This window comes from Saccostrea echinata, unplaced genomic scaffold (genome assembly GCF_033153115.1).
Source record: "Saccostrea echinata isolate AGI-Se365-2 ecotype Australia unplaced genomic scaffold, CSIRO_AGI_Sech_v1 ptg000002l, whole genome shotgun sequence".
Lineage (NCBI taxonomy): Eukaryota > Metazoa > Mollusca > Bivalvia > Ostreida > Ostreidae > Saccostrea > Saccostrea echinata.
In genome coordinates this window covers 29,676,356-29,691,807 of record NW_026889751.1, presented here as the reverse complement: position 1 = coordinate 29,691,807, position 15,452 = coordinate 29,676,356, and the positions used below count along the sequence as shown (strand labels likewise).

Below are 15,452 nucleotides of genomic sequence, written 5' to 3'. Positions count from 1 at the left end.
TCTGCTTTGTTATATCTTCCTCCATCTGTTTTCCCCCAACTATTCAGTGCTTCCAAATCTTAAGCCTGCATGAAGAGTGATTTTTATTCTAGCCACATTTTAAATTATTTTTTGAATTTTCTTTTTTCCAGTCATATAGAATTTGCTTCCTGTTTGAAACAAGTGCTTGCATCAGTTAAGTTACTGATGAGTGAAACCTAACCCAAGTTTTTATTATGTCCAACAATATAACATACATAAAATGAAGTAGATTAGATAATTTATACCAGGATGATCACCTCACTGACACCTGTCTTATTTTAATTGAGGACCCTGTGTTGTAACATTACGGGAGAGTGGTATTAATTGTTACTAGTCCTTTGACAAGAGCTTTTTTTCTGTGTGATTTCCTTTTGACCCAAAAAGCCATAAACTGGGATTGTGATCTGATGTGTTACTAAATTTCTTAAATTCAAATTTTTAAACATGTATGTTTAATTTATATATTCTATCTGTACTGCTTTGGGAAATGACAATTTTTTCATACTCTGGCATGGTAACATTTTTATTGACTTTCTTCTAACTGCATTTTAAATACATGCCAAAAATTTACAGATTTTCTTTGTGTGTCGTTAAACTTCAGTAGTAAATATCCTAGATACAGTTGTTTTGTTAGCTGACCGTGTTACATTAAGATCTATTTACTCCAGCCGAGGAAAGCCTTGATGGAACAGTTAGGGGTGGTGTTTGGGGGATCAGAAGACAATCTACCGGAATCTGTCATGTTGGTCAATACCTCAGATTGGCAGGGACAGGTAAGAATAGATAAACATAGCACAGTGACATGACCTTGACACAGAGTTATTGTTATTCAAGGTTACAAGAAATTAACAAAATGTAATTTTTGTAATAATTGAGAGTTACTTTGATGTAATGTTGAGTAAGCTGAAGGTCACAGAGACATGATAAAGATTGGTCAGGATGTACTAACCTGGAATATAGTGATCCTTTACAGATCTAGAAGTTTAAGGATTAGGATTAACTTGTATTTGTTGATTTGTTGTAGTTGTTAAGGCTTATGATTGAACTGGTATTTGTTGATTTGCTGTAGTTTTTTAAGGATTAGGATTGACCTGGCATGTGTTGATTTGTTGTAGTTGTTAAGGATTAGGATTAACCTGGCATGTGTTGATTTGTTGTAGTTGTTAAGGATTAGGATTGACCTGGCATGTGTTGATTTGTTGTAGTTGTTAAGGATTAGGATTGACCTGGTATTTGTTGTAGTTGTTAAGGATTAGGATTAACCTGGTATGTGTTGATTTGTTGTAGTTGTTAAGGATTAGGATTAACCTGGTATTTGTTGTAGTTGTTAAGGATTAGGATTAACCTGGTATGTGTCGATTTGTTGTAGTTGTTTAAGGATTAGGATTAACCTGGTATTTGTTGTAGTTGTTAAGGATTAGGATTAACCTGGCATGTGTTGATTTGTTGTAGTTGTTAAGGATTAGGATTAACCTGGTAGTTGTTGTAGTTGTTAAGGATTAGGATTGACCTGGTATATGTTGATTTGTTGTAGTTGCTAAGGATTAGGATTAACCTGGTAGTTGTTGTAGTTGTTAAGGATTAGGATTAACCTGGTATTTGTTGTAGTTGTTAAGGATTAGGATTAAGCCTGAATTTGTTGATTTGTTGTAGTTGTTAAGGATTAGGATTAATCATGTATTTGTTGATTTGTTGTAGTTGTTTAAGGATTAGGATTAACCTGGTATTCGTTGATTTGTTGTAGTTGTTTCACCAGAAGCTTCAGGATCACAATTATAATGTTATATGTACGTGTGGAGAACCTGATGTTAAGGCATCTATTAATGCTCTGGTGTCCAAAATTCAGAAATAGTGAGTATTCTGTTCAAGTAAGGACAGTCAAGCCAAGTTAATCTTGACAAGTACAGTCAATTTATCTTAATCCAGACAAGTAAGTAAAGTCACATTAATCCAGACAAGTAAGTAGAGTCAAGTCACATTAATCCAGACAAGTTAGTAGTCAAGTTAGTCCAGACAAGTAAGTACAGTCAAGTCACATACATCCAGACAAGTAAGTACAGAATAGCCAAGTTAATCCAGACAAGTAAGTTCAATCAAATCATGTTAATCCAGACAAGTAAGTACAGTCAATTCATGTTAATCCAGACAAGTAAGTACAGTCAAATCACCTTAGCCCAAATAAGCTCTACAGTCAAGCCATGTTAATCCCATCTTCGCTAGCCAAGGGTTTCTGATACGCTACTCTCCTCATAAACCCTTGGCATACGGTGCTGACAAAAGACGGGATTGTTTTCATCACGTGATCACGATTCTTACCAGGTACGCACAGATTGCGTCATCGACAGAAATAAAAAGCGTATTTAAAGAAATAATGTTTTTAAAGAATAATTAACAAGAAGGTATTGAGTTATGTTAATTTGTTATTTAAACATGTTAAAATGCAAATCTACATCTTCAGTACTGATTCTTAATCATATTTTGCACGTAGCTTAAGATATTGGATGACACCATATAGCTATTCATAGAATGGCACGGATCGTTGTTTACTTGCGTTTTTCATTCCCGATATTAAAGAGTCAAGATACATCCCGAACGCAAATATCGTCATTTACAAAAAACAATTGCTGATTGGTCGAACGATGCCGAACAACTCCAATCACAACTTGAGAAAAAAATCCCAACTTTTTTTAACACCGTATGCCAAGGGCTTATGAGGAGAGTAGCGTATCAGAAACCCTTGGCTAGCGAAGATGTGTTAATCCAGTTGCTTTGCCTTCCAGACGAAATTTGTGGTGAACAGAATTTATATTTATATACTGGTGATTCCTTACCCATGATTGTTTGCTATGGAAACACAAGTGTCTGGATTAACAGGGTTTAACTGTATTTATTGGACATCCTCAGAATAAGTAAATAGAAAGATCCCGGAAGAAGGTAGTAATTGAAATTGGTGATCATAATATAATGTGTTTTAACATGAGTATTAACACATCAAAGTTTTCTTTTACAAATAACTGATCTGATTAGTTTAGCTGTAAAAATTTATGAATTTTAATTGATTAGAGTGTAACAGTTTTGTTTTTGTATTTGTTTTTTTTTTGGTCATAACAATAAATTTGCTCTGATTGGATATGCTGTGTCATTAACTGATTTTTGATTGGTTTAGCTGTAACAGTAACTCCAAGGCCCCAAGTGCTATCAAGGTGTGTATAGCGGGAAGTGATAGTTATATCAACACAGTCCTCAGACCCTATGTTGAGCAGTTCTCAGCTAAACCTCCAGACTGGCAGACATACGTCAAGTTCCTCATCATACCATTTGGTGAGTCTAATTAACCAAAAATCAAGTTCCTTATCATTCAATTTTGTGAGTCTAATTACCAAATGGCAAGTTCATTTTCATACTGTTTGGTGAGTATTGATACCAAACTTCAAGTTCCTTATCATACCAATTGGTCAGTCTAATATCCTAAAGTTTGGTGAGTGTAAATGCCAAAAAATCGTGCAAGAAATGTAGTCAGTGTTCAGATGTCATGAATTGCTACATTTCAATTTATAAAAGGTATTTTCTATACTTTCTACTTCATAACTACAATTTTATAAGTTTCAGTGTTACATCATGAATACTCACAATTACAGTTCCTAATATTTATAGAACTTGTACATAACTAGACTAGAAAGTAACCCAAGTGTACCTAATATTTATAGAACTTGCACATTACTAGACCTCGGAAGTACCCCAAGTGTACCTGATATGTATAGAACTTGTACATTTCCAGGCCCCAGTTCTATAGGGAAGTGTACCTGATATGTATAGAACTTGTACATTACTAGACCTCAGAAGTACCCCAAGTGTACCTGATATGTATAGAACTTGTACATTACTAGACCTCAGAAGTACCCCAAGTGTACCTGATATGTGTAGAACTTGTACATTACTAGACCTCAGAAGTACCCCAAGTGTACCTGATATGTGTAGAACTTGTACATTACTAAACCTCAGAAGTACCCCAAGTGTACCTGATATGTATAGAACTTGTACATTTCCAGGCTCCAGTTCTATAGGGAAGTACATAGGTAGTCTGGACAGTACTTACAGTGCTTTGTTCCTTGACCAAAATTGGAAGGATACATTTGAAAAGAATGATGCCCCAAAACTGGGTAAGTTACAAATCTTTTCAACTTTTTATCCCCCCCCCCTTTACAATAAAGTTATGGAATCTGGAATTGCCACATAAGTCTGTCTGTTCATCTGTCCATACATCCTGGACAGCAAACAGTCAAACTATTGGCATGATTGTAATATATATATTGATCTCTCTACCAAAATTATGAAATTCAAGATCCCGGGAACTGGGGGTGTAAAAGAGGGCTCTATTGATAATATAGTGAATATACATAAATTCTTTAAAAATTTTCTCCCCCCCCCCCCACCTTTTATATTAAGCAGAGAAACTAAGTGCATAGATATGATGAACAAGGGTGCAAAAGTTGTGAAATTCATGGCCCTTGGGTCATAGATTCTTGGGTTAAGGCAGGGCTCTAATTGATCCTATTGGTGAAAATGCATTAATAACTTGAAAATCTTCATCTCTCTCCTGGGTATTTAGCAGACAAATGCATAATTTACTATGATGAGCAAGGGTGCCTCTTCCAAAATTGTGAATTTCATAGCCCCTGGGTCAGAGGTTCTGGGGTTAGGACAGGGCTTTATGGATCTGACATATATTGAAAATGCATTAATACTTTGAAATTTTTTTTCTCTGCTCCTGGGTATTTAGCAAACAAACTAAGTGCATGGTTATGGAGAGCAAAGGTGTCTTTTTGAAAATTGTGAAATTCATGGCACCTGGTTCAGGGGTTCTGAAATAGGGTTGATTACCTTTAAGGATGAAACAATATGATACCATACCAGTATTTTTTTAATGATATGGTACTTTTTGATAATACCTTGATACTTCAGTATTTTTTATTGAAAAATGTAATTTTTAAACGAAATTATTATACAGATAATGTCTTGAAACATTTTAGAAAAAATAACAGATTTTAGAAAATAAACAGGTAAACATAATCTAAAAGGATGAAGTACAATTTGATAAAATTCACAATTAAGACAAGTTTGAGATAAACTGCTTCTCTTCTTTGCTAAGCGTCCAAGACCTATGCAAGCCAAGACAACAACTGAGTAACAGGCCTAATTAGAGTAAATGAACAAATTACCGTTAGTTACTGAAAAAAAAAAAAACAGTACATACATGTAATGTAGAGTTTCATTTTCAGAATAATAAATTTATACATTTATGTTCCTGACATTTCTTCTGTGGTGCTAATATTTAACTGTGTAAGAACTAGGGAGCTGATTTTTAAACTGTGGCACAAAGAAATTTAATTGTGATGGGGCCGCCATGTTAAACGGCCGATTGAGAATCCTGTGCTTGATATGCATATTGAAAAAAAAATTAAATACTGAAATTGGTTATGGTATTAAATGGTATTTTACCAGTAATTTTGAAACAACTACTTGGTATGGTATGGATACCAACCCTATTCTGGAATAAGGGCTGGTCTCTATTGATCATATAGTGAAAATGCATTGATACTTTGAAAATCTTCTTCTCTGCTCCTGGGTATTTAGTAGACAAACTTAAGTGCATGGTTCTTCTTCCAAAATTGTGAAATCCATGGCCCAAACTCTAGAGATGGGTGGGGCTCTATTATGATCATGTATGGAAATTTTTACTCTGCTTTAAGAGAAGTTATTCCCCTTCGTAAAACCCACTGTAAATAATGTAATTGACAGGTAAATTAAATAAAGAATTATACAAGAATTTTAAATGTATAATACAAAAAAGAACATTCATAGTTTTTGATAGTCAAGTAGACTTGTAAATATTATAATAAAGTACACCGTTCACATAGTTACTCGGCTCAATTTCAATGGCATTGGCTGTCTTGGTCTTTGAATACTATTTTAATTCATTAAATGAATAAAAATCGTATTCAAAGACAAAGAGAGCCAATGCCAATGGAATTGAGCTAAGTAACTATGTGAACGGTGTTACTGTGCGAAGAGTATATTTATGCTAAAGCACAATTGTCTCGTTACATTTGTTAATAGTAGTAGATAGTACTGGCAGATGCAGGCAAGTGGCTGAGTGGTTGCTGATTACCAGATTAACTATTCTGTTGATCCCTGATCATCCTATGTCTCTTAAGCTTGTTTTTAAGTTTCAGTTTTTTCTTTGTTATTATATAATTGATCCTTCACAGGGTTGTATTATACTCAGGTGACCATTAAGGTCTTTTGGCCTGTTGTCTCCTTTTGTAGGTTCTGTATTGTTTGAGCTTGGTATGTTAAATTTCAATTGTAGATTCTCAAGACATTATAAGTCGAGTATCAAAGTATGTCAACTGCTCAGGGTCAGTGGTACAAATCCCGATCGCTGAGGCTATGGTGATGTGTAGAGCCAAAAGGTATGATCTCAGAGGAAGATTATAACACTTAGTAGTGGAACTGAGAGTAATACTGAAGTCCTTGGGTTATAAGCGAGAAATTTGTTTTCATGTTATTTCCAAGATTTTTTCTCTTGTTCAAAACAAAGAAAGTTGCTCAGTACTGGTCATATGGAAGCTCTGCCAAATGATACTTGGCCCAAAAAAAGCTATCAATCTAATTTTTTTATTGATATAAATTTCTAAGATAATGTACAATGTAATTGTTTATTTTCAGTGGTGAAGAGGATTCATCTCAAATATTGATTCCATTCATCAGTGTAAGATTTATTGATCCCATTCAATAACTAATTTGAACTGAAATAACAAAAAAAAAATAAATCAGAATTCAGTATTTGTTTATAGTAATACATATAAGTTGAATTATCAGCACATTTGGCTTCATTAGGGAAGCTGTCAGGATCCTTACAATTAAAGATCTCAAAACATTTCTACTTTTTATGAAGATGTAAGAGTTGACTGTATCAGAGCTAAAATGTGTTTTGTCTTTTTTTTTTCTCCAGGAGGTTAAGATTGGCAGTTGTGATGTTATGAATGCCTCCAGTAAGTTGTTCTTATATTTTTTATTATTTACATGTACATCAAATGTACATCAAAGAATTTAGGTTGTCTGTACTCTGGGTATTGTATGCATATTTATTTTAGTAGAATGCTTTGTTGCAGTTTATAGCAAACAATTCTGCAATGCCAAAATATAAACCTTTATACTAAGAAAGATATTAAGAAAGATATAATCATCACTGATAGCAGTTGTGTATGATGGAGCCAAATACAGTCAAACCTCATTATCTTGAACTTGATGGGACCGAGAAAATACTTCGAGATATCCAAGGATTCAAGATATACAGAGTAAAAAAAACTTAAGGAATTAATTGTTGTGACTTCCAAATTACTTTGACATATCCATGGTATTCGAGATACAAGTGTTTGAGATACCGAAGTTCAACTGTAATGCATTTGCACTTAATTTTAGATGTGCCAAGAATAAATACATCCACAGTATTTAACTTTTATTGGAGGGTTGTGTATTTTGATTTTTTAGTGGACTTTGAGGACACTGGTAATACACTGGTCAACTCTCCATCATTGTCCAGTTCTCCTCCCAGTAACATGATGACCCTGGACAAACCCAAGATGGACATCTCCACCCCTCCCAGCTCCCCCAATGTCAGTGTCTCCACAAACACCAGGTATCAGATGGGTCTCGTTTATACACTAAAAATTTTAAGTTTTTTTTTTTTTTTGAATCCATAATGGTAGGTGTTTACTAGCATTGATTTTGCTGTTGCACTGATGTAAGTTGTACTTCACTTATAAAATATGAAAAATTATTTTATGATATATATGTAAGTGACATGCTGTAACTGAGTTGTTCTATTTTTAGTCAAAGCACCATGCCCCCCACCATGGTTCCCTCTGGTGAATTTCTGGAACTACAGGTGGACTACTGGACAACAGCCTCCAAGTCTGACAGCACTGAGAAAACCGACAAGGCCAGTAAAAAGGACAGTAATAAGTGTACACTGAAGACGACGTTCCGGTCGCTACAGGTACAGCGTCTGGCTCAGAATCCTGTAGACCTCAATGCTTTTTCCATGGTAGTGGTTACTAAGGAGAAGAAACATATAAGTAAGTGAGACTCCTACACACTGAGGGTAGGAAATAATGCTTCTCAAACAAGGGAATATTTCTTGAAACCCCTTAGTCTTAAGTTTTACATCCTTTCACTTTGACTGCAAAGTTTTAATGCCTGGCAATGTATGATTTAAGTGTATATCATGTCTATCTTCTATCCATTTCTCTGCCTTTAGCTCAATATCAGAGAAACTTTTTTAGGTATTTTTACTGAATTTTGTACAGAGATATTAAATTATACTTGCATCTCCTTTTCTGTTTATAGTTATGAGGCTGGGGAAGAAAGCCAAGGAGGGAGAATCTAAGAGTCAGATTGTGGAGGGAATTAATCGACTGATCTGTACAACCAAGACACAAAGTTACTCACTCAAAGGTAAGACCCAGAGCTACTCTCTCCAAGGAAAGACACAAAATAGCTACTCTCTAAGGTAAGACACAAAATAGCTACTCTCTAAGGTAAGACACAGAGCTACTCTCTCTAAGGTAAGACACAGAGCTATTCTCTCACAGGTAAGACACAGAGTTACTCTCTCAAAGGTAACAAACAGAGCTACTCTCTCTAAGGAAAGACAGAGAGCTACTCTCTCACAGGTAAGACACAGAGCTACTCTCTCTAAGGTAAGACACAGAGCAATTCTCTCAATGATAAGACACAGAGCTACTCTCTCAAATGTATAACACACACCTACTCTCTCTAAGGCAAGACACAGAGCTACTCTCTCATAGGTAAGACACAGAGCTACTCTCTCTAAGGTAAGACACAGAGCTACTCTCTCACAGGAAAGATACAGAGCTACTCTCTCACAGGTAAGACACAGAGCTACTCTCTCAAGGGTAAGACACAGAGCTACTCTCTCACAGGTAAGATACAGAGCTACTCTCTCACAAGCAGGGTTCTCCACAAGGGGTTTTACCATGGCGGCCCGCCATGGTTAAATTTATGTGCGCCATGGTTAAACGAGCTGCGCCATGGTCAAAATCGGCGGCCGCCATGGTTAAATTTTTATTGCATTTCAGTATTGACACCTACTTTTTTAAAGACTTGAGTAGTTAATTGTGTTTATACTACGACAGCCGTGCACCTCGCATGCCTCGATAGAAAGTGGACTGTGCTAAACAAACACAGTCGTTGATCGGCGACAGTGCAGTGAAGCGTGACAATGGAGAGTCAATCAGCTGATGATTAATATCTTGTGACTTAAAAAATTCAAAATTTGATCAGGAGAGAGGGTTTCTAAATCTATTATACTCTGAAGACTGTCAATTTTGGTGTATTTGTAAAGTAAGATAAATAATCTTTTTTATTTTTAATTATATTTTTTTAACTTAAAATTTTTTTTTTGGTTATTCAACTTTTTGTGTTGCAGTGGTTAAGTTTTGTGAAATAAATCATTGATTAATGAAGGTTAGGAAGTCTAACACGCATTCGTGTTTCGGTCATATTTCCTTCGCGCAGCTTCCTCCATGGTTAAATTTTGAAATGTGGAGAACCCTGCACAAGTAAGACAGAGAGCTACTCTCTCACAGGTAAGACACAGAGCTACTCTCTCTAAGGTAAGACACAGAGCTACTTTCTCACAGGTAAGACATAGAGCTACTCTCTCACAGGTAAGACACAGAGTTACTCTCTCACAAGTAAGACGTAGAGCTACTCTCTCACAGGTAAGATACAGAGCTACTCTCACAAAGGTAAGGGAAGACATGCTGGATGTATAGGTTGAGGACAATATATCATAAATTTATGTTGTTAATTAAAAGATGAGAGAATCATGTATAAATTTAAGGATGAATTCTGCTCTTCTAAGAGATAACTCTGGAATGATTTACCGTTTCCATTTTAAACAATGTCGTTGTCAAAATCTCAAATTTTGACCTCTCAGTCTAAAGTCAGCCCCACATTTATGCCACCACATAAAGGTGTTGCGACAGTTGAGATAGGAAGCACTACAAAGTCTGATTTGTATCAAATTCCCCTTATGATATACATGTACTTAATTTGCTCAAATTTCATGTTGATTTCCACCTTCTGGTAGAATATCTTTGTCCTTTACAGATCTAGAAAATTCATTTTAGTGAGTAAAGATTCTTGTCTTGAAAGCTGATGCTTTGCTGTTCCTTGTCAAAAATTGAGATAATGTAAAGAAATGAATTTAATTAGAGATGATTATTTAATTTACAGTAATGGTGGATGGGGTGGAATGGACAGGGGTGAAATTTTTCCAGTTGTCAACAAATTGGCAAACCCACATAAAACATTTTCCAATCACCCTCCATGGGAATCCCGACCCCATCTGACCTCCTCCTCCAGCAGGTCTCACAGTGTCTAACCACCAAGGTGCATCCTGGGAAAATTCAGACAGAGGTGTTTTATATATCAGGGCTTCCCTCTTTTACCAGAGTTTTTTTTTTTTTTGTAACAACACATTTTTATCAAAGATAAGCTTACCATAACCAGCCATATTAACTTGATTCATGACAATAGTTTGTGATTTTCACGGAGTAGTTTTTTTATGCAGACAAGTGCTAGCAATTATACGTACATTAGATTATAAAAAAGCTTTGACTTGCCTCTTAGTTTACGACAACATTGTTCATAATAAAATATTGGAATTGTACATGTATATTCCTTTTCTAATTAATATAGGAATATTTTCCAATCAAATGATTAGTAATGTACATATTGTGATAAAGATCATTAACAGTGCTAATGTAAATCTGAGTGTTTTGTTGAAAGTGAGAGAGTGGTACTCTGTAGAAAGCATAAGTCATCTGGATTTGCTTTCACACATTTTGTTGTGTAGGTCCTTTTCAAGTGACATTTTTTCATAGGTGCTTAATTATAAGATTATGTCAGTGAGTTGTCTCAGTTTTTCTATAGGGAGTTAGATCAAACAAGGCCAGTAGAGAGTTGTCTCCCTGTCATTGTGTTATTAAGTCTTAATGTCCTCAGTATTGTACTGCATTGACTAATCTCTGCACGGATAATGTACTTAATTGAAAAAAAAATGTATTATTAATTCTGTATGAAGATAATTTAATGTTTTATTTGTGGAATTCATTTTGGGCATGTTCAAACTTTTATGTGTATATGTGTACAATGTGTATTTAACCAAGAACAAAACTTGTGTACAGGAAAATTAACCAGCCCGTGTTTGTACATGTAGTTTTTTATGTTGGAATTTTTCTGACATGACCCTACTTTTGTAATGTTTGTGTTGTTCTATATACATGTATCTACGATCTGGAGATGCTCCACATGACTATACCGGTACTTGTGTGTAACATGTTGTCTTAGAGACTAACGACAGATGATTTGAGGGGTAGACTTATAGATGGATCTCCTGGTTTAAGGTAGTTAAGATATAGCAGCATGGCATTTCATTCTGGGATTTTTTAAATTGTGTCGATTTTCGTTGACACTCCATGGTGATCATGTCCCATCATTTTATATTACCTGTTGGACATCAATATCATTACTACATGTACCTGTACATATACCGAACACAACTAGTAAACAATTCACTGAAACATGTACATGTAATTGATTATTTTCTGTAAACTAAAGCATTATATTCAATGTTGCCATGTCATGTCATTTTTAGCTCACCTGAGCTGAAAGCTCAAGTGAGCTTTTCTGATCACCCGTTGTCCGTCGTCCGTCCGTCCGTCTGTCCGTCCGTCTGTAAACTTTTCACATTTTCGACTTCTTCTCAAGAACCACTGGGCCAATTTTAACCAAACTTGGTGCAAAGCATCCTTGGGTGAAGGGGAGTTTAAATTGTTAAAATGAAGGGCCAAGTCCCCTTCAAAGGGGAGATAATCAAGAAAATACAAAAATTGGGTGGGGTCATTAAAAAATCTTCTTCTGAAGAACCACTGGGCCAGAAAAGCTGAAACTTATGTGGAAGCATCCTGGGGTAGTGTAGATTCTAAATTGTTCAAATCATGACCCCCGGGGGTAGGGCGGGGCCACAAAAGGGAATCCAAGTTTTACCTTGAAATATGTAGTAAAAATCTTTAAAAATCTTCTTCTGAAGAACCACTGGGCCAGAAAAGCTGAAACTTATGTGGAAGCATCCTGGGGTAGTGTAGATTATTAATTGTTCAAATCATGACCCCCGGGGGTAGGGCGGGGCCATAATAAGTACTACGGGGGGGGGGGGGGAGAAATCAGATGACAAACAGCAAGTCCAAAGTTACTCAGGTGAGCGCTGTGGCCCATGGGCCTCTTGTTTAAGGATCATAACCCAGTGTGAGATCAGCATTAACTGCCATAAAGCAGACAGCTTGCCAAAATATTTTATAAGAATATTCTTATGTGTTCTTGCACTGTAGAGGTATAAAACTGGCTCTGATTTTATTCACATCTTTAAAGCTGAGTTATTTGTTTTATTATTAGCAGATTTGCATAATTTTTATTTTGATATAAACTAGTGTTACAGGGTGTAAATTGTCATAGAACAAACAGAAAACAATATGTCTCTGTGTATACTAGTCTTAAGTTTTAAAATATTCCTTTAAGTGACAACAAAATTTATGTACATTGTGTCCTCAACAAGTTATTCAGTCATTCAGTGACCTTGGGCTAGTTCAAATGACCTCGTTTTAGGGTCATATTTGTTGTTAATGCCTGCATCATGAAATCCTTTTTGTTAATTTGTTAATCGTCAATCTAATTTAAGTTTTGCAATGAATATGAGCTGTAGTCAACAATTTATTATGAAGTTTATATTTAGGGTAAAATAGTCATTTCTAAGGCAGAGCAATTTATATTTTGTCATGAAAATAAAATTGTTTTATTAGAGTCTTGATTTGTATATATCTGTTTATTGTGCTTCTGTTTAAGAACTTTGTATTAGTCCATTAGCAGGCCTGCCGAATCTCCCAATTTACCCCCAGAATTTTTAAGGTTTTTGACCCCTAAACCGAATCTCCAGATTTTCACCATTTTTGGTTTTTAAATCATTAATTATAATGCTTGAGCAGTCAGATGCTTTTAAATGTGAAAATACACATGTATATCGGCAGACAGTTCACAAATTTAAATTTAATGTAAAATGACTAGATATATCCACCTACTTGTCTAAAATATCAGCTTGTCGAAATTAATATTAAGACTAGCATATGTTTTAATAACAATGAGTAAGATTGTTTCTTGTGAATGCATTGAATTTACAAAATTTGCATAAAAGTCAAATCTTATGGACAAATTGATAGAAAACTACAGAAAACATTTGTTTTGGGTGGGCAGGTCTGCATTACAGAGAGTGGGCAATATGTGAGCTCTGCGAGAGAGGAGGGATTGTGCACATTACATTTTTAATTTCGATTTTTTTCCATGTGTGATAGAATTTTTTTCCTTTTTGTTCCCCTTTTTTAAGAATTCAGTGATATATATGACATTGTTAATTTGTTTTGTTATGATTTTGGGATGTACTGCAATATTGTGACTGCCAGGTAAACTGTGGTAATTTCACCAATGTAAGGTTGTTGTCATCCGTACTAAAAATAAAATCTCATAACCAGGATCCTTGTCTGGTTTTCTTTTTCTGTCACTAGAATTACTCTGTATGATTAGCTAAAATTTAGGGTGCAGGACTCGGGTATTAAATGGTTGATGAGGTATAGAAAAGTGATATAATGTATGCTTCTTCCATGGTGAATGAATAATCCATTCATGAAATTCATCACTTACAAGATTTGTTTGTGTGTTGTTTAACATCCCTCTCAAGAATTTTTAACTCATATGGAGACGCCACCACTTGCCAGTGGAGAACTGCAAATTTTGACCTATGCTCGGCACTCCGGGCCATTGAGCAGTGAGGGATCTTTTTCGTGCCAGCACCTACTGCGAAACGGGACTCTAGAGCAGATGCTCATACCGCTGTACCACATGTGCGTTCTCTTACAAGATGTTGGTGTATACATGTATTTATTCATCAACATTGATAAAATGTTAGCAATGTATTTCATCTTCAGTAATCTTTTAAAAATAATTATCCTCTTTTCTTAGTGATGTTACTGAGTTGAACTCTGAGCTTTTCTGTACACCCATTGTCCACCATTGGTCTCTCCATCTGTCTACAAATTTTTCACATTTTTGACTTTACTCGAGAATCACTTGGCTAATTTTAACCAAAGGTGGCATGGTGCATCTTTGTATTAAGGGGTTTCTAAAAACACAAATGAAATGCCAAAGTCCCCTTTTCAGGGGAGATAATCAAGAAAACACAAAATAGGGTGGGGTTATTAAAAGATTGATTAGTTGTATATTTCACTCATAGAGACATCACGGTATGCTGGTGATGGGCATCAAATTTAGACCTACACTCTGCACTCTGGGGGGCCATTGAGCATGAGGGTTCTTTATCATCCCAACACTTAATGTGACAAAGGACCTCATTTTTAAAGATCCAATCGAAAAAACCCATGACTCACTTCTAATGCTGGGCACTTGGCAAGGACACAGTCACTAATTATGTTTACATCTTAAGTTTGACCTGGTGCAGCAAACGACGATCCAACCCGGGCCTCCAAATCAGGAAGCGAACCACTGGACCAGAAAAGATAAAACTTAGGTGAAAGCTTTCTGCCATGATGAATATTTTACAGATGGACAGACATGTGCTAGAAGGACATCAGGCCTGAGGATCATGAAATGGACTTAGACTTAAGTCAAATTTTCAAGTGCCTGTAAATTTTTTATTATTTTTTTAGTTAATCTCTAAATTTGCAGATATCAAACCTTTTGCGACACAATACTGAAAAATGTTTTAATTTTGGACTGATTGACTTCTACAATATTTTAGTAAAGCCTAAAGATTTTGACTTAAGCTTAAGATGTTTCATGATCCCTGGGCCAGACAAAATGTAATCAGAAATTCAGCTCCTTTATAGAGTGCAAGTATTTTTTTTTCCAAGACCATTTCGCAGACTCAGACTGCAAAGTATCTTGGATCACATTAAGAAACATAAAATGTTACTTGTTCTACACACATAAAAAATCAGGTATTTTTAATGTTTGAGACTTTTCATGTCTCTTAGGACAGGAGTTCTTCCTTCAAGGTATGGACAATATTGTCATATAATGAAAATGCACATATCTTAGAAAATCTTCTCAACTCCAATATGTCTAGAAAAAATGGAAAGCATGGTAAGAAATGCATGAAATCCTCCATCTTTATTTTTATGATCTCCAGGGCAGGTTTTCTGCCCCCGAGGAGTGATCAAAATGATCATATAGTGAAAATGTACATGATCTTGGAGAATCTTCTCAACTCCTCC

At 35.4% G+C, this 15,452-nt stretch overlaps 1 protein-coding gene across 6 annotated transcripts in view; it reads left to right on the top strand.

The window, feature by feature from the left end:
• Positions 1–12,298, top strand: part of LOC133176886 (phosphofurin acidic cluster sorting protein 1-like) — a 31,479-nt gene extending 19,181 nt beyond the window's left edge. For all 6 annotated transcript variants that reach the window (XM_061311974.1, XM_061311960.1, XM_061311968.1 and 3 more), the window contains 11 exons: positions 690–794; positions 1,766–1,872; positions 3,188–3,342; positions 4,071–4,181; positions 6,392–6,494; positions 6,751–6,793; positions 7,037–7,076; positions 7,576–7,723; positions 7,918–8,162; positions 8,434–8,541; positions 10,348–12,298. In XM_061311974.1, coding sequence (XP_061167958.1) covers positions 690–794; positions 1,766–1,872; positions 3,188–3,342; positions 4,071–4,181; positions 6,392–6,494; positions 6,751–6,793; positions 7,037–7,076; positions 7,576–7,723; positions 7,918–8,162; positions 8,434–8,541; positions 10,348–10,463 — 1,281 coding nt within the window. In that variant the 3' untranslated portion in view covers positions 10,464–12,298. The remainder of the gene's footprint in view (positions 1–689; positions 795–1,765; positions 1,873–3,187; positions 3,343–4,070; positions 4,182–6,391; positions 6,495–6,750; positions 6,794–7,036; positions 7,077–7,575; positions 7,724–7,917; positions 8,163–8,433; positions 8,542–10,347) is intronic.
• Positions 12,299–15,452: the final 3,154 nt, after the last annotated feature.